The 21,002-nt window shown below is 40.1% G+C and overlaps 1 protein-coding gene across 2 annotated transcripts in view; it reads left to right on the plus strand.

The window, feature by feature from the left end:
- Positions 1–21,002, plus strand: part of pappa2 (pappalysin 2) — a 146,053-nt gene that overhangs the window by 98,791 nt on the left and 26,260 nt on the right. For both annotated transcript variants that reach the window (XM_003219850.4, XM_062977758.1), the window contains exons 17-20: positions 12,454–12,622; positions 13,259–13,391; positions 15,574–15,683; positions 20,292–20,363. In XM_003219850.4, the coding sequence (XP_003219898.3) occupies positions 12,454–12,622; positions 13,259–13,391; positions 15,574–15,683; positions 20,292–20,363 (484 nt within the window). The remainder of the gene's footprint in view (positions 1–12,453; positions 12,623–13,258; positions 13,392–15,573; positions 15,684–20,291; positions 20,364–21,002) is intronic.

The raw sequence follows: 21,002 nt of genomic DNA on the forward strand, positions 1-21,002 counted from the left end.
CATGCAACAAGAAGTGGAAAAAGGGAGAAATCACCAAAGAAGAATTCAAACGAATAGCCAACTCCTGTAGGGAAAAGGTTTGCAAGGCTAAAGCGCAAAATGAGCTCAGGCTTGCCAGAGACATTAAAAACATTAAAAAGGGCTTCTTTGCTTACATCGGTAGGAAAAAGGAGAACAAGGAGGCGCTAGGGCCTCTGTGAGGAGAAGATGAGGAAATGCTGGCAGGGGATAGGAAAAAGGCAGAACAACTTAATGCCTTCTTTGCCTCAGTCTTCTCACAAACAGAAAGCCATCCTCAACCTCAGCAACATGGAATGGACAAAGGATTAGGGGAAATCCAACCCCAAATAGGGAAACAAGTTGTCTAGGAATATCTGGCCACTCTAAATGAATTCAAGTCTCCAGGGCTGGATCAACTACACCCAAGAAGGAACTAGCGGAAGTTTTTTCGGAACCACTAGCAATCATTTTGAGAGTTCTTGGAGAACGGGAGAAGTCCCAGTAGATTGGAGGAGGGTGAATGTGGTCCCTATCTTCAAGAAGGGAAAAAAGGATGACCCAAACAATTACCGTCTGGTTAGCCTCATGTCAATACTAGGCAAGATTCTGGAAAAGATAATTAAGGAAGTGGTCTGCAAATACTTGGAAACAAATGCGGTCATTGCTAATAGTCAACACGGATTTACCAAAAACAAATCATGCCAGGCTAATCTGATCTCTTTTTTCAATAGAGTTACAAGCTGGGTAGATGCGGGGAATGCCATGGATGTAGCCTATCTGGATTTCAGTAAGGCCTTCGACAAGGTCCCCCATGACCTTTTGGCAAACAAACTAGTCAAATGTGGGCTAGACAAAACTATGGTTAGGTGGATCTGTAATTGGCTAAGCGAACGAATCCAAAGGGTGCCCACCAATGCGTCATTTTTATCCTGGAAAGAAGTCACAAGTGGAGTGCCACAAGATTCTGTCCTTGGCCCAGTTCTGTTCAACATATTTATTAATGACTTAGATGAAGGGCTAGAAGGCACGATCATCACGTTTGCAGATGACACCAAATTGGGAGGGATAGCTAATACTCCAGAAGACAGGAGCAGAATTCAAAATGATCTTGACAGATTAGAGAGATGGGCCGAAACTAACAAAATGAAGTTCAACAGGGACAAATGCAAGATACTTCACTTAGGCAGAAAAAAATGAAATGCAAAGATACAGAATGGGGGATTCCTGGGTCGACAGCAGTACATGTGAAAAAGATCTTGGAGTCCTCGTGGACAACAAGTTAAACATGAGCCTACAATGTGATGTGGCAGCAAAAAAAGCCAATGGGATTTTGGCCTGCATAAATAGGGGTATAGTGTCTAGACCCAGGGAAGTCATGCTATCCCTCTATTCTGCCTTGGTCAGACCACACCTGGAATACTGTGCCCAATTCTGGGCACCACGGTTGAAGGGAGATGTTGACAAGCTGGAAAGCATCCAGAGGAGGGCGACTAAAATGATTAAGGGTCTGGAGAACAAGCCATATGAGGAGCGGCTTAAAGAGCTGGGCATGTTTAGCCTGCAGAAGAGAAGGCTGAGAGGAGACCTGATGAGAGCCATGTACAAATACGTGAGGGGAAGTCATAGGGAGGAGGGAGCAGGCTTGCTTTCTGTTGCCCTGAAGACAAGGACATGGAACAATGGCTTCAAACTACAGGAAAGGAGATTCCACCTGAACATTAGGAAGAACTTCATCACTGTGAGAGCTTCACTTCAGCAGTGGAACTCTCTGTCCCGGAGTGTGGTGGAGGCTTCTTCCTTGGAGGCTTTTAAGCAGAGTCTGGATGGCCATTTGTTGGGGGTGCTTTGAATGAGATTTTCCTGCTGCTTGCAGGGGATTGGACTGGATGGCCCATGAGGTCTCTTCCAACTCTACGATTCTATGATTCTATGAAAATCTAGAGACTTTCCGTTTAGGACAGCAATTCTATACATGTTCCTTTATGATGGATTGGCCAAGTACAGTGGAATGCCTGTTTCACTATGTTGGGATGAGCAACTGCATTTTAGCTGAGCAAAGTGATGTTTCCTTCAGGATTGGGCCTTAAGTGCTTGGAAAGAGTAAGTAAGTTGCTCTCACCATTGTGGGAAAAGCATCAGAAATGTCCACTCAGTCAAGGGTAATATGGCACAAAAGGACACAAAGATCTTCCCCTCTCTTCCTCTCTGTGTCTCACTGCACAGAGTATCTGGTAGGGCCCTGAAATTTCCATCCTTTCTTTTTCTTTTATTTTAGTTCAAACAACTCACATTCTGGGAGGAATTGGTTTTAAAATTTAATTGAATTTATCATAGTTCGTATAAATATATAAATGGCAGAATAGCACCTTTAAGCTGCATTTTGGGTTTGTGGGCTGAAAGGAGTACAGAATTCTAGACTCCCCATAGTAATGCCCAGAAATGCTAAAAAGTACGTAAATGCTAATCTTGCATTGGCATTGCTTGTCATTCTTACATATTTGCATCTGTTGTGCAGAAGGTCAACATACATTACTAGAGGAGAGCATCCACCAGGTCCTTTTCCCTCCATCACCAGGACTCCTTGGTGCTCAAGCATGAGCCCTAATGCTGCTGCATTCCATCATAAAACTATAACAGGCAGGGATTATCTGCCCAGTTTCCCTCTTAGCTGTTTATCATATCTACAATAGTTGGAGAGAAAATATGTTGTCCCAGCAAAAATATACTATTTGGAGACATCCCATGTGTATTTACACATTTAGAATGTGTTGAATTGGCAATTAATCCTAAAGACACAAGATACCAACTAATATTGGAAACCAAGCAGGATCAGTTCTGGTTAGACTTGAATGGGAGACAAATAATGAATGCCAGATGCTGTAGGCTATATTTCAGAGGTAGTAACTGACAAGACCACCTCTGAGTATATTCTTTACCCTTGAAATTCATGGGGTTGCCATAGTTGACAAGTGACTGTAAGAAATATACACACAGCTTTTAAAAAACATGTTTTGATGGAAACTGCCCGAACTAGTTTGAGTCAATACAACTGCCTACATTTTGAATTCTCCTTGCAGGCACAGTTAGAGGAACTCTGCTAGTGAGTGCCTTCAGAAATTTCTACAGCGTAGCCTATCAGTCACATTTCTCCATTGCTTGGGTGTCTGATTCCTAATGTTTTGCTATCTGTCTGTTCCTTTTGTAGACGTATGAGGATTTCCCAAGGCAAGTTGACAAACCAACACTTGAGAGCCTAGAAGCATATATTTTTGCTTCCTGGCAATATTTCTATCCCACATCAGACTTCACATGAATAAAAACAGAGACAGAGCTGAGTCTTTGAAACTGGAGGTACATGAATAACAAACCACCCTGAACAGCTCACATGTTGTCCACCTCTCTTTTCTTGAAAGGCCAGTCTTCATGTTGACATCCCTTCCTTCCATTTCTTAGTGAGAGTGGTAAAGATGTTTGATCCCTCCATATCCTCACTTCCCCCAGTAGGTCCCGCATTATCCAAACAGTCCAGTAGATTGAAGTAAGATCATAAAAGAGGTGGATGTGGAGAAGGAAAATGGAAAATGGAAATAATCAGCAGGGTGGGGACTGGAAAACCTTCAGAAAGGCCCTGTGGGTGAATGAGAAGAGAACTAGGATGATCAAGAGTGTAGCTTGGCAGGAGTCCACCTAACGTTAACGGGAAATGTATGCTGTACATATTTTTGCACCAAAATAATTCCAGAGTTTGTGCCAAGTAAACTCAAATTCTTTGCCCTGCAAACTCAGAAAGCTGCAGTCTGGCGAAAGGATGAAAGCCTCCTCTTTGTTTGCTTGTTTGTTGCAAAGTAAACATAGCCTGCTTTTTACAATTTATGTTAATAGAATTAGAATTGCTGGGTCACATCCTAGAGACCCTGCCAATACTTTTTAAAGTTGCAAAGTAGCAGAAGCTGACTTAGCCAGCTCACCTCTTGCCCTCTCCTACATCCACAGCCTGTTGCCAGTTTTATACCACAATCAGATAGATCATAAAAATTAAAAAATTAACTAGAATTGAGGACTTTCCCCAACAAAGAACAAACTAGAATAAACCAAGAAATTAAGCCATGGAGAAACCATAGGCTGGTAGAAAACTATGAATTATCACACACCTATATTCAGCTTTCTAGCCAAAACATGAAAGAGTCCATAAGACAGAAAGAGATCTGCAAAGATGGGGACAAAGGTTATTTTCCAAAAAGATGAAACAATTTTACAAATCCAAGTATATCCCCACAGTCACTTTTTTAAAATGATATCCCTGAGATTCTTGATTATTTTATCCAAAGAGAGATCGAACCTGTATTTTACCACCAATTGATAGAAGAGAAATGAATCATAGGGTCCAAACAGACACTAAGGAGAATGTGTATTCCCTGCAGTTAGCAGTTTCTCTCTCACACAAGAGGGTATCTTCAAGAATATGTATTTCAGCTGTTGTGTTTTGCAGTCGTGTTTATAGCCCCATCTACATCTATATATATAAAAGAGTGATGGCATCACGGCGACCGACAAAACAACAAAACTACAGGCCCCCCAACCTCGAAATTTGAGAACACAACCCATCATCCACGCCTCTAGGTTGATACAACAAAAAGAAAAGAAAAATAAAGTCCTAATTAGAGAGAGAGGAATAATTGTTTTTATCCAATTGCTGCCAGTTAGAAGGCTAAGCTCCTCCAACTTGGTCTCCTAGCAACCCAATAAAATAATAAAAAACACTAAAAAATAATTAAAAACACTAAAAGATTAATACAATAAAATACTATAATAACAGAAAATAACTAAAAATAATACAAGAAAATAATAAAATATAATAAATAAAAAGATAACTTACAATAAAATTAATTAAAAAATACAAATAACATCAAATAAAAATTACACAACAATTTTTAACCAATACCACCACCACTTTGCCACAGCAACGCATGGCCGGGCACAGCTAGTTGCCTTATAATGAGTTTCGTAATGAAATTTAACTTATTGAACTGCAATGTATACAGTGTAGATTCATGTAATGCAATTCAGTTCAGTTGAAATGCATTATATGGCAGTGTAGATGAGCCTATCTTCCAGTTAACAGTAAAACAATAAAGCAAGCTAAATGTAGGATACAGTGATAAGCAGCATCACATACTCTGACAAACAGACATTTAGAGTTTCACCACTTCAGAGAGGACCTCTGAAAACATGCTACATGTATAATCTCATTAACCTTCAGATGGACAAGGACAGAGAATTCGGATTTATTCATCCAGTATTTCATGTTGTTTCAAAAAACAATTTTAGCTGAGGCAGACTATTTTATTAGAGCAAAGGCCCAGTGTTTCCTCACTTATCGCTGGGGTTACGTTCCAGGACCACCTGCAATAAGTGAAAATCCACGAAATAGGGACACTAGGCTTCTCCTTAGGAAGGAAGTAGAAAGAGGGAGGGAGGAGGGAGGAAGGAAGAGAAGAAGGGAAGAAAGAGGCAAGGGAACATGGTGCCACCTCCTCCTTCTCTCGCTGTTTGGGCTCCTTCTCCGCCGCGCCGCCCGCACCCAACTGAGACCACCGCCATTGTAAATCATAAGTTTTTATGATTTATAATATTATTTTAGTGTTTATTTAAAAACCACAAAACAGCGAGGGAGCGAAAAGTGAACCGCGAAGTAGCGAGGGAACACTATACTCCAAAATATTAACTTTTGAACTGTGTAAGAAGGAGAGCTGCCTAATCTTAGCAGAGGACTTCTCCTGAAATATCCTTAATGTTCTGGGCATGCCCCTTTAGCAGGTGATTAATTACCGTATGTTGCATCTCTGCACTTTGAATGAGCCAGTCTTCATTGTAGCTGAGCTGTCACTGCAAGTGTAAGTTGGCTGAAAACAGGCAAGGATTAGACTCAGACAAAGATTCAGTGGATCAGGATGTCCCAGTCCTACTTCCAGAAAAACATTGTGGCATGATAGGTTGGCTTGCTACAATTACACTATGTAACACAATTTTTGTTCCTGGGTTATAAATGTCATTTTCTAATTGGGTCTATTATAAAAACATGGAAAAGGTTTATTAAACTAAAAAAACTTTAAGATGTTTTTGTGCATATTTTCATTAAGGAAAATTAAAAACTTTCGGGCTTCAGGTAATAGAAAGATAAAAAACAAAACTGAAGTTTCCAGAGTATAACGACTACTTTCAAAGTTCTGCACAATTAAACAGGAAGTAATACTTTCAAACCAGGAACAGAAGATTTTTCAAATTTTATTCATAGTGCTATTGAACCATGTTTTTAATGCTGCACGTGGTAACTGGATGCACATACACAGATCCATGATATATTTGTGCTAAATATAATTTAGCTGTCACCTTTGATGTAAAGAAACAAACCTGTTTTAGAACTGTTTGCCTGCTTTCATTTTTCTCAGTTAGCTCAACAGACCATATGTCAAAACTTCAGTTTTCTACTTGTCATCACTCCTATATTTGTAATGCAAAAGGGCAGTGGATGTAGTGTGTGTGTGTGTGTGTGTGTGTGTGTGTGTGAATTGTGTCATTTCTGAATGTAATTTTAGGTTTAGGGTTAAGGTTAACTACAGTCTTAGTTCTTTGAATTGGTAGCATGTAATGCGACAAACGTAATTTGTCAGGTATCACTTCGATATGATGTTTGAAATGAGCTCATGCACTTTTGGGAACAGTTTATTCCTTAACACACACACACACACACACACACTCCATCCTAATTTGGCAAGGAAAAGTCCTGATTTGTCCCTCTTTCTTGGTTGCTTTGAAAATGTACCAGTTTCTCTCCCTTCCTCCATCTTTCCTCCTTTATTCTCAGTTGACTTCAATTGGAACAAACTGAGTTCAGAGTAAAAAAAAATAGCAGGGGAAGGGGAAAGAAAACAGGACAGAGAAAAATCTAGCCTTTGCCCTGCAGCTTCCTCAAGCTTGTGTGTTCTTCCTCATTAATAATTTTGTCATCCTGACAACATTCTGATGTGGCTTGGCCACATGTGTCCATATTTTCATCCATTAAATGTTGGATGGAATGCCAAGCCCAAGTCATCTGTTAAAACCTGGCCTCCTTATTTGCAGTTTACTGTTCCCCTCTTCTTCTGAAGCTGCTGCTCATTCATGCATGGGGGAAACTTCCAAAGATGACCAAGGCAGAAGTGGGGTTACCAGGACTGACCAACTGGGGAAACTATTTTAGAAGTATCTAAAAACTTCCCATCACAGCATGATCCCCATCCTGATTGGCTTTATCTCCATCTGGTGTTTTTGAAAGTGACAGATACATGAAATATTTTTAATTAGAAATATTTTGTTCACACATACTTGTATTTTCATAATCATCTGCATACATTGAAGTTAATTAGCACACAATGATACAGAACAGATGAGGCAGTAAGGGAAATGCACCGCAACAGGATCGACGACACCTGACTCAACAGCAGTACATGTGAAAAAGATCTTGAATTGGATTATATGACAGTGTAAATGGGACCTAGGACTCGGAGCAATGGGTTCAAATTACATGAAGGGAGATTGCACCTGAGCATTAGGAAGAAATTCTTCACTGTAAGCGTTGTTCAGCAGTAGAAACTGCTGCTGCCTCGGGGTGAGGTGGAGACTCCTTCTCTGGAAGCTTTTAAGCAGAGGCTGGATAGCCATCTATCTAGAGTACTTTGTACTTTTTCTGGATGATGGGGATGGACTGGATGGTCTATATCATCTCTTTCAACTCTGTGATTTTGTGATAGGTTAAAGATCTTCACACATTTTGCACATTGTATAAGCCAATCACAAAAGAAGAGAATGTTGTCATAGACCTGGGATGGTGAATTTGTGGTGTTTCAGATTTTTGTTTACTGCTACTACCATTTTCCTTCAACATTTTCAGTGCTGGCTGGGCCTGATGGGGACTGTAATGCAGCTTTGTCAGGAGGACCACAAGCTGTCCATCTTGGCATAGGTCCAAAGTAATTACATATGAAAAAGAATTAGGTATGTCTCTTAATGTTTGGGTTTTCCTTCCCTATTTCTGAAGTTGAAAGAGTGTGTCTTGACCAAGCGGAGTTCCATGGCTGAGTGGAGATTCAAACTCTGGTATCCCAATGCCTTGGTTAAGCTATGAAACATTTACACTATGCTGACTCTCAATGCTTTGATTATTCACTGTGAAAAACATGATGGACTGGGATGGTACCTCAGTAACTAATCCCCCCATCCAGAATAAGCACATCTTCAAACTCCCTGCCATGGGCAGATAATGTGAGCTTCTGGCTAAATTATTGCCACCTTCCTTGGCATCAAAAGTTGTCAATTGAGAGTATGTTTGGGGAGGATTAGTCCTGCTCATCAAACACAGCTCTCCCAGTGCCTCCTACAACTTCTTGTGGCTTGCAGATTTTGCCCTTTAAATGTCAGGTGGTTTTAAAAACCCCTTGATTTTTATTTTGTTTTTGTTTTGGCCCTGCCACTAATCCTAAATAAATGTCAGTTTTGTAGAATCAGAAGTAGTAGTGGCTCTGTTACAAAGAAAGGCTTAGAGTGAGTCGTAAAAACCTCTCTCTCTCCCAAAGAACTCTTGCTCCATCGTTTCCTGGTGCCTCTTAGTAAATTAGCTTTTGAGCTGGCTCTCCGAGCAGGTAATTAATATTGCCTTTCCTTTCCTCATACACACTGCTTCGGGTTAGGTAAGGATAGGCATATTTTTCAGTTACCTGGATTTTTTTTCCTTTAAAAAAGTGTTTGGTTAGTCTTGCAAGAATATAAGTGGAAAGTGAAATCTCAAACCTGCTTTAGATCACACCAAGGATGCATCTACATTATTTATTTATTTATTTATTTATATACCGCTTTTCTCACCCCTAGGTGGACTCAAAGCAGTTCACAACATAGTACATAGATGCATCTTGATGCCACCTTGACTGCCATAGCTCAGCGCTTGTACTTTTTCAAGAGTCTTTGCCTTCTCTGTAAAACAATACATTTCACCTGACTAAAAATCCCAGGATTTCATAGCAGTGGGCCATGGCAGTTCATGGTGTCAAACTTCACAAATGAGGTTATAGACCAGGCATGGAAAAACTTTGGCCCTCCAAGTGTTTCGGATGTCAACTCATACAATTCCTAACAGCCAATAGGCTGTTATGAATTGTGGGAGTTGACATCCAAATCACCTGGAGGGCCGAATTTTTCCATGCCTGTTGTGAGTTCAGAAAAGCTCAATAATTCATCTTCTTCTCTTACAATGTTTAGGGCCTCAATATGCTTTGTGAATGGTTGCTGCTCTTATTTGACTTTTAAGTTCTGAAATTCTCTGACTTCTTGAAGAGAGGGCTGAAAAAAAGTGTTGCAGTTAGGAAGGTTAGGAAAGTAAAAATGAGCTGTTACAGAAAGTTGGCAAGGTGTAGTCTTACGACTTCATCAGACAAATCTTCAGCAGAGTTGTAGAATGTTTTCACCACAGTTCAGCCACGGAGCCCCATGCCACCCATCAGACGACACAGGCTCACTTCTGGTGGGGCTCCATGGCTCAACGGGGGCACAAGCATCCTATGACACTTCCTGTGTTTCAGTTTAAAACAGTGGTTCCTAAATTTATTTGGCCTACTGCCACCTTTCCAGAAAAAATATTACTCAGCGCCTCCTTGGAAAGGGGGGCGTGGCTTAGAGGGGTGGGGCGTGGTTTCTGCTCAAGAGGGCGGGGCTGAGCCTCTCCCCAGTCCAAGAGGCAGGGCTGGGAGGGGGAGGTGGGTGGGGCCACAAATGGGAGGCCAGGACTGGGATGGACAGAGTTACGAGCTCTGAGGTTGAAGAAGAGTGGAGGAGGAGGAACAATGACTTCTAAAATTAACTTCTTTCCCGCAAGTTTTTATTTTGATTTGGATATAAGCCAGAATTTGTAAACCTTAATTATTTGTACCACAGTTCTTCTAATCACTTAGCAGTCTAAAATATTAACTTTTATAAGCTCTGATAGAAATTGACCAGGTTTACAATTCTGCTGGCCATTGGGAATAATACCTTTTATCTTGAGACAACAGCTGGGACACCCCAGCCATAGTCTCTCTCAGGATAAACCATAATATGATGCACTGTGACTTCCTTGGCTGGGTGTACTGGGCCGTACCACATCTTTGGCCAGGAAAGCCCTGACTGGGAACCACTTTACAACTGTCAGTGCCTATTTTCACTGGCAAATAACTTGATTCATGACTGCCAAAATTCCAATTGTGACAATAGAGCAATATGATTTTATACGGGGAGAGGAAGGTGGATTGACGTTCCCCTTGGACAGTCTGCCTCCTCCCAGCGAACCAGTTGATTAAACTTCACTACCCTTGGTGGGCTTTTTGGGGAATCCCAAAGGATTGGCTCAAAACCACAAAGGTCAATTGGAAGTTGCCATATGCTCCCTGGCCATCTCCCCCCTTCTCCTGGGAACAAAGGTGCCTGTTAACACTGACACCATCTTTCTGAACAGAATTTTTCATTTTCTTCAAACCAAGGTTTTCTAATATTCTTCTTCTGCCTTTCCCCTAAAATAACGGCTCTCTGAGGGAAGATATTTTTTATTTATTTCTATTTCCTCAATAGTTATTGGGACATACAGTGGATCCCTATGAACATTTTAAATGTATTTAATAGATAGTTCCCTTTTAAAGCCATTAACTTTCATACCCATATCTATATCTGAGGAATATAGCTCAGCATAAAAAAACTTTGAAAGTATTACTTATTTTGCTTGGATTCAAAATGTGGTTATTGTTTTGAATTTTAATAGCACTTACATTATTTTAGCAAATTTCTTTTTAAGAGCATTGGAGAGCAATTTTGTATTTTTGTCGCTAAATTCATTTAAAAATATGTTAGGGCAGAATGTGTTTTATGTTTCTAGGAATTCTAGTTCTTTGGCATAATTCTGCCCATGTTTGCTTGCTCCTTGTTTTTTATGCTATTTTAATTTCTCAGTATGTCCTTGTATCTCCTCCCAAAGAAGGAGCCTCCACCACAGTCTGGGGCAGAGAGTTCCAATGCCAAATAGCTCTAACAGGAAGTTCTTCCTAATGTTCAGATGGAATCTCCTTTTCTGTAGTTTGAAGCCATTGTTCCACATCCTAGTCTCCAGGGCAGCAGAAAACAAGCTTTCTCCCTCCTCCCTATGACTTCCCCTCACATATTTATACATGGCTATCATGTCTCCTCTCTGCCATTTCCTCTGCAGGCTAAACATGCCCAGCTCTTTAAGCAGCTCTTCATACGGCTTGTTCTCCAGACCCTTGATCGTTTTAGTCGCCCTCCTCTGGACACTTTCCAGCTTGTCAACATCTCCCTTCAATTGCGGTGCCCAGAATTGGACACAATATTCCAGGTGTGGTCTGACCAAGGCAGAGTAGAAGGGTTACATGACTTCCCTGGATCTAGACACTATACTCCTATTTATGCAGGCCAAAATCCCATTGGCAATTTGTTGATATTCCAATATGGATATTTAGATATTTAGTTGATATTCCATCTTGTTTTGCAGTTGTTTAATCCCTTCTTGAAAATTGTTTAGAGGTTGTAGTTTAGAGAGGCCCAGGACCTATCTGGCTGAGCAGTTTAAATGTCCCTTTCTAAAGTACAAACCCCAGATTTCTACAGGAGGCAGCAACATGGTTTAAAGTGGATAGATACACTAGTGTGATGAGATCCTATGACTTAATTCAAAGCTTCTCCTGCTGTTTTACTTGGGTCTACCAGCAATTTTCTTCATTTTTTCTTGCAGCAGTCTTATCTCCTTAGCTAGGTCAGTTTGGATTCTGGTTTTAGTTGTTTTAGATAGTCCATTATTTACAATTTTTCTCATCTCTAGCTTTGTTGTGTCATGTTGTTTTTCTCTTGCCCCAGATACCATCTTGCCTTCCTTGGCTCTTTCTGTACTCCTGCCTGTGAAATCGCTGTTGTCCTCCATTTTTACCTGCTCCCATTGGTTTCTTGTTGATAGTTTATCATGTCTTGGCGACTCTTTCTTCTCTTTACTAATTATTTCTCACCCTGTTCTTTTTTGTGGCCTCCTGTAGGCTGATCCAAATTCACACTGATTTAAATGGTCAGTTTAGATGGGGCCTCAGTCACTGATAAAGATGTTTTATATACCTGGGCCCTGTGGCACTCCATTAGTCACTTCCCCCCAGAATGCCTCCACAACCTCCTGAACTTTCAAAAATAGCTGCACGCCTCCTGCACTTTGGCTGGGTTCAAAGCAGAGGCAGTAGCTGCCTCCACAGTAACTTCCCATTGCAGACTTCTTGTACTAGTAACATTTACCATTGATCACAAGCTGGGCAATTGATGGGACCATTTGAAAGCATTCCAATATAGATATACAGTGAAGTGACTGGAGTTTTATCATGTTTTTAACCATTCCCTATCCAGAAAGCTGTTAAATATCCAGTGTCTTGAAAGTGGCTTCTGGGAGGAAGGCAGCTGTGTTCCTGTGGTGTGTAAGCCACCCCCAGCCGTCTTTGAGGGAATGTACACTTGCACCAATGGCTTTGAGCTTGACAGCCAGTGTGTCATCAGCTGCAGCCCACAGATCAAGAAGGTAACAGCTATTTAGTAATGTGGCCAGCTCCAACTAGCTGAGAGGCTCTAAGATTTCTGTTGAAGGGAATGTATAGTGATTACTGATTCAGTTCTGCAGGATTTTGGCTGTCAACATTTGCCGTCTTTGCTGATATCTAGTGAATTTTGGCTTATCTGTAGTAGGCAGATTGCAAGTATCCAGGCCTCTACAGGAACACAGGGAATGAGAAATTGTCTTTGTTTTACTTTTCCTACTTTCTTGCACCATAGATATACAAAACATATAATTATTCTGTTCATTGATTCATCTGGATTAGTTGCTATCACTGATCCTACACTTCTAATAATTTGTAAGGAGTATGAATTGGAAGAACACACCTATCCATAGAGTTCTATTCCAGTTAAGACATTTGAAGTTCAGAACCGGCATAGTAGAATTCTACTATGTTCCCTCCACCCTTCCATTCATGCTTGTAAAAGTAGCAGAGCATGTTTTTCTCCCCAACCTACACCACTGGTTCCAAAAAATATACTGGCAACCCCAAAATCAGAGCAGAGCACTTGTGAAATTTTAGTGGGAGTCGTTTTGGGTAGTTGATTATTAGTATCATTGCATTTAGTTTTCATTAATTGCTCTGTTCTTGTTTTGCTTCAGCCTCCTGTCCTTTGCACTAAGGATGGTTTGTGGTCAGAGGAATTTAAATTGTGTGAAGAGCTAAAAGGAGAATGTTCACCACCCCAAGAGCTCAACTCATTGGAGTACAAATGTGAGCAAGGTTATGGAATTGGTAAGTGTCATCCTCCTTCCTTCATCTTCTCCAACTTTTTATTTCTTGTCCTCTAACAAAACTCCTCATCTCACTTAAGCCTGTTAGTGTTGCCCAGATTAAAAGAACATTAATTAGTCGGCAATGATTAAATATATTTAAACATTTCACATTTCCTTTTAGCTTTATGTTGCCATAAAGGCAAAATAAGAGTTTTCAGAAAAGGAGGCAAATAATCGTGTTTTCACTGCATAATGGTTACCATCACATATAAGTTGCATTCCCATTTTTGGGGTGCCAAAATTGGTAAAATTGTCCTCATCACATAATAGTTGCACTCACCTGTCCACGCGCCTGCCCTTGGAGCTGCGAGATGCACTTGCCCACACGCCTGCCAGTGAGAGCTTGCCCTTATACCTGTCAGCAAGAGCTACAAGGCCTCCCTCAGTTGGTGGCAGCTAACTGAGGTTTTGTAGCTCTTGCTGTCAGGCACATGGACAGCTTTGCAGCTACAGGATTTCCCTTGGCTGGTAGCTAGTAGCTAAGGAAAACCCTGTAGCTCCAAAAAAATCCTCAAAAAAAGGGAGAAAAGTGCTTTAGTCTACTGAGAACAACACTTCAGGAAGAATGAAAGAGGGACAAATCCGATGTGTTGATCTTCTTATGTGTGTAGACATGGATTTTTAAAAATATGAAATATTTTGACCCTAAATAAAAAAACCCTGTTTTTAAATGGCACCGTAATAAAGTTCATACTTTCAATGTAGGGTTGCAATTGACATAACTTAAAATTGCAGTTCAGTACCCATACCGTGTTTCTCTGAAAATAAGACAGTGTCTTATATTAATTTTTGCTCCCAAAGATGCGCTAGGTCTTATTTTCAGGGGATGTCTTATTTTTCCATGAAGAAGAATTCACATTTATTGTTGAACCAAAAAAATGAACATTTATTCTATACTGTACAGTAGTTGTCATCACAAACCAGCATAACCAGACAAACTGTGAATCCTATCAAGAATTTCTTGTTACTACCAATATTTCCATGCACAACACTCTATGGTACGTACATTTACCGATCCTGCGTGCTCTGGTGTTCTGTTCGTTGGGCATGCTTCCAAACAAAAACTTTGCTAGGTCTTACTTTCGGGGGAGGCCTTATATTTAGCAATTCAGCAAAACCTCTACTAGGTCTTATTTTCTGGGGATGTCTTATTTTAGGGGAAACAGGGTAGTTCTTGCAGAGACTGTATTAGTTTATTCGGTTTACTAGTTCTAACAAGTTCTATCTCCAGAAAAGACAATCATGCAGAGAATGTATAGATTTTAATTGTCCTTCATAGAATTTCTCCAAAATGACAGCTGTTTACATTTGTGTACATGTCTAGAAGATTTAGTGCAAATCAATCCCATAAACCTGGGTTGACTTACCAGTGTGTCAGTGTAAGTATTATACCTCCCCTATTCTCAAAAACTGGGACCATCTTCTTCTCTTAGTAGAATGGTGAAAGGTTAGATCTTAGTCCATTTTCATAAGAACCTAATAGAAGTACTGATCCCAGAACTCTCTATCCTGTGGCACCACTTCTGGCCTTTTTGAATGCCTGGGTGAGAAAATGGTGGCAGTGGCTCTTTGGTGTTTCCTTTCATGGGCATGATAGTTCCTTTTTTGGGGGGTAAGAGTTAATACTGTATCTTTACTCCCATCAAAAAAAAATCTGTCTCCTTCTCTAGATAGAGTGGTAACAGCCTTTTTGAATGCGTGGATGAGAAAACGGTGGTGGCGGCAGCTGGGGCAGTTAGTTCTCTGAGGCAGTCTTCACACTTTTCCCTTTTTATGGAATGCTTCGATTAATTTGGGCCCTCGACCCTGTCTTGATTTATAGATGAGGTTGACTTATCCAGCCATCTCTTAATTGCTTTTTATCCATACCATAGACACAATTCTACTTAGGGAAGCAATAGTTGTATACAAGCTGTTGGAAATTTGTCTTCCACTGCTGATTACAGTTCATTTTCAAGTAGTATATGCTGGAAGATTCCAAGAATTCATTTAAAATACTGCAGCTGAGCACACCTGTTCTTATCTGTTCTTACCTTGATCTTAACTTAGGGACTGCCTGTATAGGGGTCCATGATACCTAAGATTTTCTCAAAGGTTTGAAGAGGAAAACATCATTTACTGCCTTTTCTCTCCCACTCCAGGGGCTGTATGCACCCCTTCTTGTCTGATGCTTCCAAGAGATCCTGTGCTGCTACCTGAAAATGTCACTGCTGATACCATGGAACATAGATTGAAGCCCATCAGAGTCCAGGTAAAGTGGGGGAGGAGTTCCCTCAACTTGAGACTTACGTTTATTGGTTACGTTAAAAAAAATCTCTTTAGTCTCCTCTGTTCTCCATCAATCAAATGTGTTATAAAGCTTTTAGTTCTTAAATGAGCAGATGTACTTTTCAATCCCTTCAGCTCAGTTTTGGCAGGAGTACACAGTTTTAAAAATTAGGAGCAAGGAAATCTTTATTAATGACTTAGTCTTAGATGAAAGGTTAGAAGTCATGATCATCAAGTTTGCAGATGACACCAAATTGGAAGGGATAGCCAATACTCCAGAAGACAGGAGCAGAATTCAAAATGATTTTCACAGATTAGAGAGAGGCTGAAACTAACAAAATGAAGTTCAACAGGGACAAATGCAAGATACTCCACTTAGGCAGAAAAAAATGAAATGCAAAGTTGCAGAACAGGAGACTGGCTTGACAGCAGTAGTCCTCGTGGACAGCAAGGTGAACATGAGCCAACAATGTGATGTGGCAGCAAAAAAAGGCAATGGGATTCATGCTTGTAAAATTAGCAGAGCATGTTTTTCTCCCCAACCTACACCACCAGTTCAAAAAAAAAAGCCAATGGGATTTTGGCCTGCATCAATAGGAGTACAATGTCTAGATCCAGGGAAATCATGCTACCCCTCTATTCTGCCTTGGTCAGACCACACCTGGAATACTGTGTCCAATTCTGGGCACTGCAATTTAAGGGAGATGTTGACAAGCTGGAATGTGTCCAGAGGGCAACTAAAATGATCAAGGGTCTGGAAACCATGCCCTTTCAGGAGCGGCTGAAAGAGCTGGGTATGTTTAGCCTGCAGAAGAGAAGGCTGAGAGGAGACATGATAGTCATGTATAAATATTTGAGGGGAACTCATAGGAAGGAGGGAGCAAGCTTGTTTTCTGCTGCCCTGGAGATGAAGACATTGAACAATGTCTTTAAACTACAGGAAAGGAGATTCCACCTGAACATTAGGAAGAACTTCCTCACCGTAAGGAAAGCTGTTCAGCAGTGGAACTCTCTGCCTCGGAGTATGGTGGAAGCTCCTTCTTTGGAGGTTTTTAAGCAGAGGCTGGATGGCTTTGAATGTGATTTTTCTGCTTCTTGGCAGGGGGGTTGGACTGGATGCCCCGTGAGGTCTCTTCCAACTCTATGATTCTATAAAAGAGGAGGGGGTGCTAAGTGAAGTGCAAATGAATGGGCATGCGGAAAATGAGATATGCTCAGAAAACTTACTTAGGCAATTCCTCATTGTCTGGGTATGATGGCTTTCCAAGGGTTATTTTTCTTGGAAGACACCTGTGTGAGAGTTTTTTTAATGTGTGGAGGAAGACCTCAGTGGCAGATCAGGTGGAAGATAACATGGTACATGTTGCAATGGCTGTGAAGGCGGAAGAAGGCTGCAACAGATTGAGAAGCCACTGTCATCATGTTAATCATGCCACTGGTTAGGACCCTAATTCTGTGAAAACTCAAAACAAGGCTCAAGGGAGTGGAAAGGCCTGTGGGTTTGCAATTCAGCATGTTTAAGTAAGTGTGCTTCCCCACCTCTATCTCTTAGCTAGAGGGACTGAAGGTTGTTGCCACCTGTCAGTTAATTCTATTTTCTCTCTGTGGTCACATCTATCAGCTTCAGGTCAGTAGAGTGTCCAACTCATGATGTAATTAAGCCAAATAACTAGAATCACTTTTAATACCTTCTAAAAAATCCATAATTTTGTCGCCCAAACTTGCCTTTAACTTATACAGGAGATCAACTTATTCAAAAATACATATGGTAACCCTTGTAAGCTATTAATATAAATATCTTATCCATAATCATTATCATCATCGTCCTCAGGTTCTTTCATAATTTCATAACAGCTTTCCCTTGTACATAATTCTGTCCATTGTATCATATTAATAATCCTTTTAACAAAACAATTTAGGCTATAATCCATTCAGGTATCCTTTCTCATCTGGTTGATAAATGTATACAGATCTAACAGCATTCCCAATTTTTTAAGGATATCTTTTTCTTATCAGCCAGCTATCTGTTCACCAATCAGCAAAGCTCTTTATCTTATTGCTTATCCCTTACCTTGTCACCGTCTGTCCCTTTGTCTGATGATATTTCTTCTAGTGACCACACTTCATATTAGTGTTTAATGCCTCTTCCTAGTGCCATCTGATATCTAGTACCTAGTGTACAGTTGTGGATAAGCTTATCTTCTTTTTTTATTTACATACATTCCAGAGCATTTGCCACTTGTCTCAGGCTGTAGCCTTTTCCTTGCTGACTATACTGTAAATTATACACAAAGATATTCTCACAGAACTACCAGCTTGAATAAGATCACATGCTATGTCTTGCATGCCAAATGTGACATTGGCCTCAATTCCAAAAATTGGGCTGAGAAGTTGACAACAGAATATTCTCCAGTCTATAACAATGTTTCATCAGAAAGTAATAAAAATGTAATGATGACACCAATCATATGTCAGTCAGCAATTTCTAATTAAATCTGTAATTTTTATTTGGATGTAAATACAATCATTTACTTCAGAAACATGAGGCTTTTAAAATATAAAGGCCCTTCAGTTTAAAGAATGGTGCCTGATTGGTTACCCTTATCCCAGTGGTCAGTAGAGGAAGCATTTATCTCATTTACACTGGGGGTTCATGGAATAAGCTGAAACCACCTCCTTCCATGATTTCAGATACCCTCCCATTTGTTGCATAAGTTGCTGCTGCTGACAACTCAAATGGATTTCATTCATTTCTTTTTTGCTCATTTATTCCACAAATCAGTATCTTGTGGAAACAAAAAAAAAATTGAATATCAGAACTGCAGTAGAGAAGCATGGTGAGGCATTAATAGCTTCAAAAAAACTGCAAACATTATAGGAAAGAGCACAGGTACTTTCCCATCGTTTTCACCCTCTTATCAGTCTCTTGCACTCTGCAAACTTGGAAAATGTTATCCTGGGTTTCACCTAGCTGATGGCTAAAATATGTCAACTCTGATAACTTCTTTGTTATTTCTAAATTGGGTCTGTTAAGAAAAATACTTCAGAAAGAGAAATGGTAGCTATTGAACAGACATGGAAATGGAAAAAGACCTCGAGTTGGAGTTAGTCTACCACTTCATCACACAGAGTTTTTTGAGTGTCCTAGGACACTTTCCCACCAGTCCAGTGACGGATGGGCATGCTGCCCATCACACAATGTTACTGGACTTTTGGCGGAGGCCTTTCCCACAACCAGAGTGGAAGTGTTCTAGGAAACTTCCCTCGAACATGGGAGCCAGCACAGATCCGTGCCATTTCAGTGATGCTTCCCCCCATGTGATGGGGAAAGCGTCACCTCTCAACCCTGCCATTTCACCATGAAGGTTGGCAAAATGGCATTGGGGGGGGGGGAGTTCCCCCATGTGATGAATTCCCTAGTGCTGGTTCTTTATGGAATTCTCTCCAAATCTTGTGAGGTGGAAGCATTCTGGGAAGAAGCGAAGAACAGAAACAAGTATGCAGAGAAGAGTTTGTTGCCAAAAACTGTGACAAAATATATGCTTTTTTCCTTTTAAAATCTCCTTGTTTCTTCTTTACATTATTGATCTTCAATCTGAACCTGACTGTTTATGAGATTTAATGGTGTTTCTGTGTTCATATGCAAGACGTGCCTGTTATACAAAGAATAGTCTGATGAGGCAACTAACATAAGCTGCATCGGTCTGGGTACAGAAGGGTGGAATACATCATCTTCAACTTCAAGTACTCCTGTGAATAGTCTTCTTTTGATTTTAGATAGAAGCTAACAATTTAAGTGGAATATAAATTTGCCAAGGAAAATACTTTGAATATTCAGATTTGTATCTTTTTCTGTCTTTTTTGGCTCATTTTTTCTACCCTGGCTGCTACTTTCTCATGTTCTCTGGATCGGTCATTTGAGTGATCTGGCCCAAGCAGGGATTGCTATGTAAATGGGATGATATTACAATAACATGTAGCCAATGGGTTTGGCTATGTGATAGTTTGAGTGATGGCAATAAGGAGTGAGGACAACATGACTAAGTGAAAACATTTTCCAGTATTAAGAAAATTTTAACCCAAATTGGAGGTATTTCCTGTAGAATATTGAAGGAAAACTGAATATTTTTGGAATATGTACTAGTTTTCTTTGTCTGAAGTCAGAAAGAAGACTACTTTATGCACTTCCAAACCCCTAAACCATATTAATGGAGATAATATTTGAAGTAATATTGTCTGCCATAATATCTACATACTGAGTTATGTCTGACATTTGCTGGTTTTGTTTGGTGTAGACTTCTAATTGTTTGGTGTAGACTTTTAATTGCCCCACATGAGAAGATATATATTTTGCACTTTGCATACATAGCGAAAAGAATGCAAAGTGTAAAATATATTCTTTCACTTTGGAACCCATAGCATGAAGCATAACTGGACGATTCCAATACATAAGAAGTAGATTAAAGGTTGAGAGTGGGGACAATATCTGAAATGTGGTATAAAAACACATTAAGCAAATAAAATTAAATCCAGTAGTGTGCTAACATCTTGCCTTTGGGGTCAGGTAAAACAATCTTTTTCTTCTCTTCAGAGTATTGTGTGTACTGGAAGATTGGAGTGGCATCCAGATCCAAAAGCCATTCACTGCATTGCCTCCTGTGAGGTAAGCTATTTGTGTGTTTGTCTCTATCTCTGTGTGTACATGTCAAGTAGAGGGATGTAAATCTTTGGTTACTGTGTTCTTCCATGCAAAACTGAATAACTAAAGTCTTCTCTTCACTAGATGAGAGCAGTTGTTCATTTTCTGGATGATTCCCCCCCCCCCCCCCCCCACACACACACACAGGATGTTTTTATGTGTTTGAAGAAATCATTTGTACAGCCTCCTCTTATTTGTCAAAAATACAATTTTTTGTTCATAAAACTGTATTCTGCATGAAATGCAGTGTTTTCTGTTTTAAAATGTTTTGTAACTGAAAATTCCACAACAAGGTGATTTGAGGTGTACAAATGCCATTTCTTGAAAATGTATTAGGAAAATTTCAAATATTTCTTTCAAGTGCATCTTTAACTAGCAGCAGACATGAAAGACTAGATTCTTGTGCCTTTTTGTGTTGGATACTATCTGTAATAAACTGTTTCAGTAACATCATGCAGAGAAGAATGGAAAGTGCAGCATTTTGGTTCAGATTAGGTTAAATTCAGTAATAACATTCAGTATTTAGTTTTGTGCCACCCTACCATCGATCATGTTACTTAGGCTTTGTGCTGCAGACATAATTATCTGATCTCTGTGTCTAAG

Source organism: Anolis carolinensis, chromosome 4 (assembly GCF_035594765.1).
Source record: "Anolis carolinensis isolate JA03-04 chromosome 4, rAnoCar3.1.pri, whole genome shotgun sequence".
NCBI classification, from domain to species: domain Eukaryota; kingdom Metazoa; phylum Chordata; class Lepidosauria; order Squamata; family Dactyloidae; genus Anolis; species Anolis carolinensis.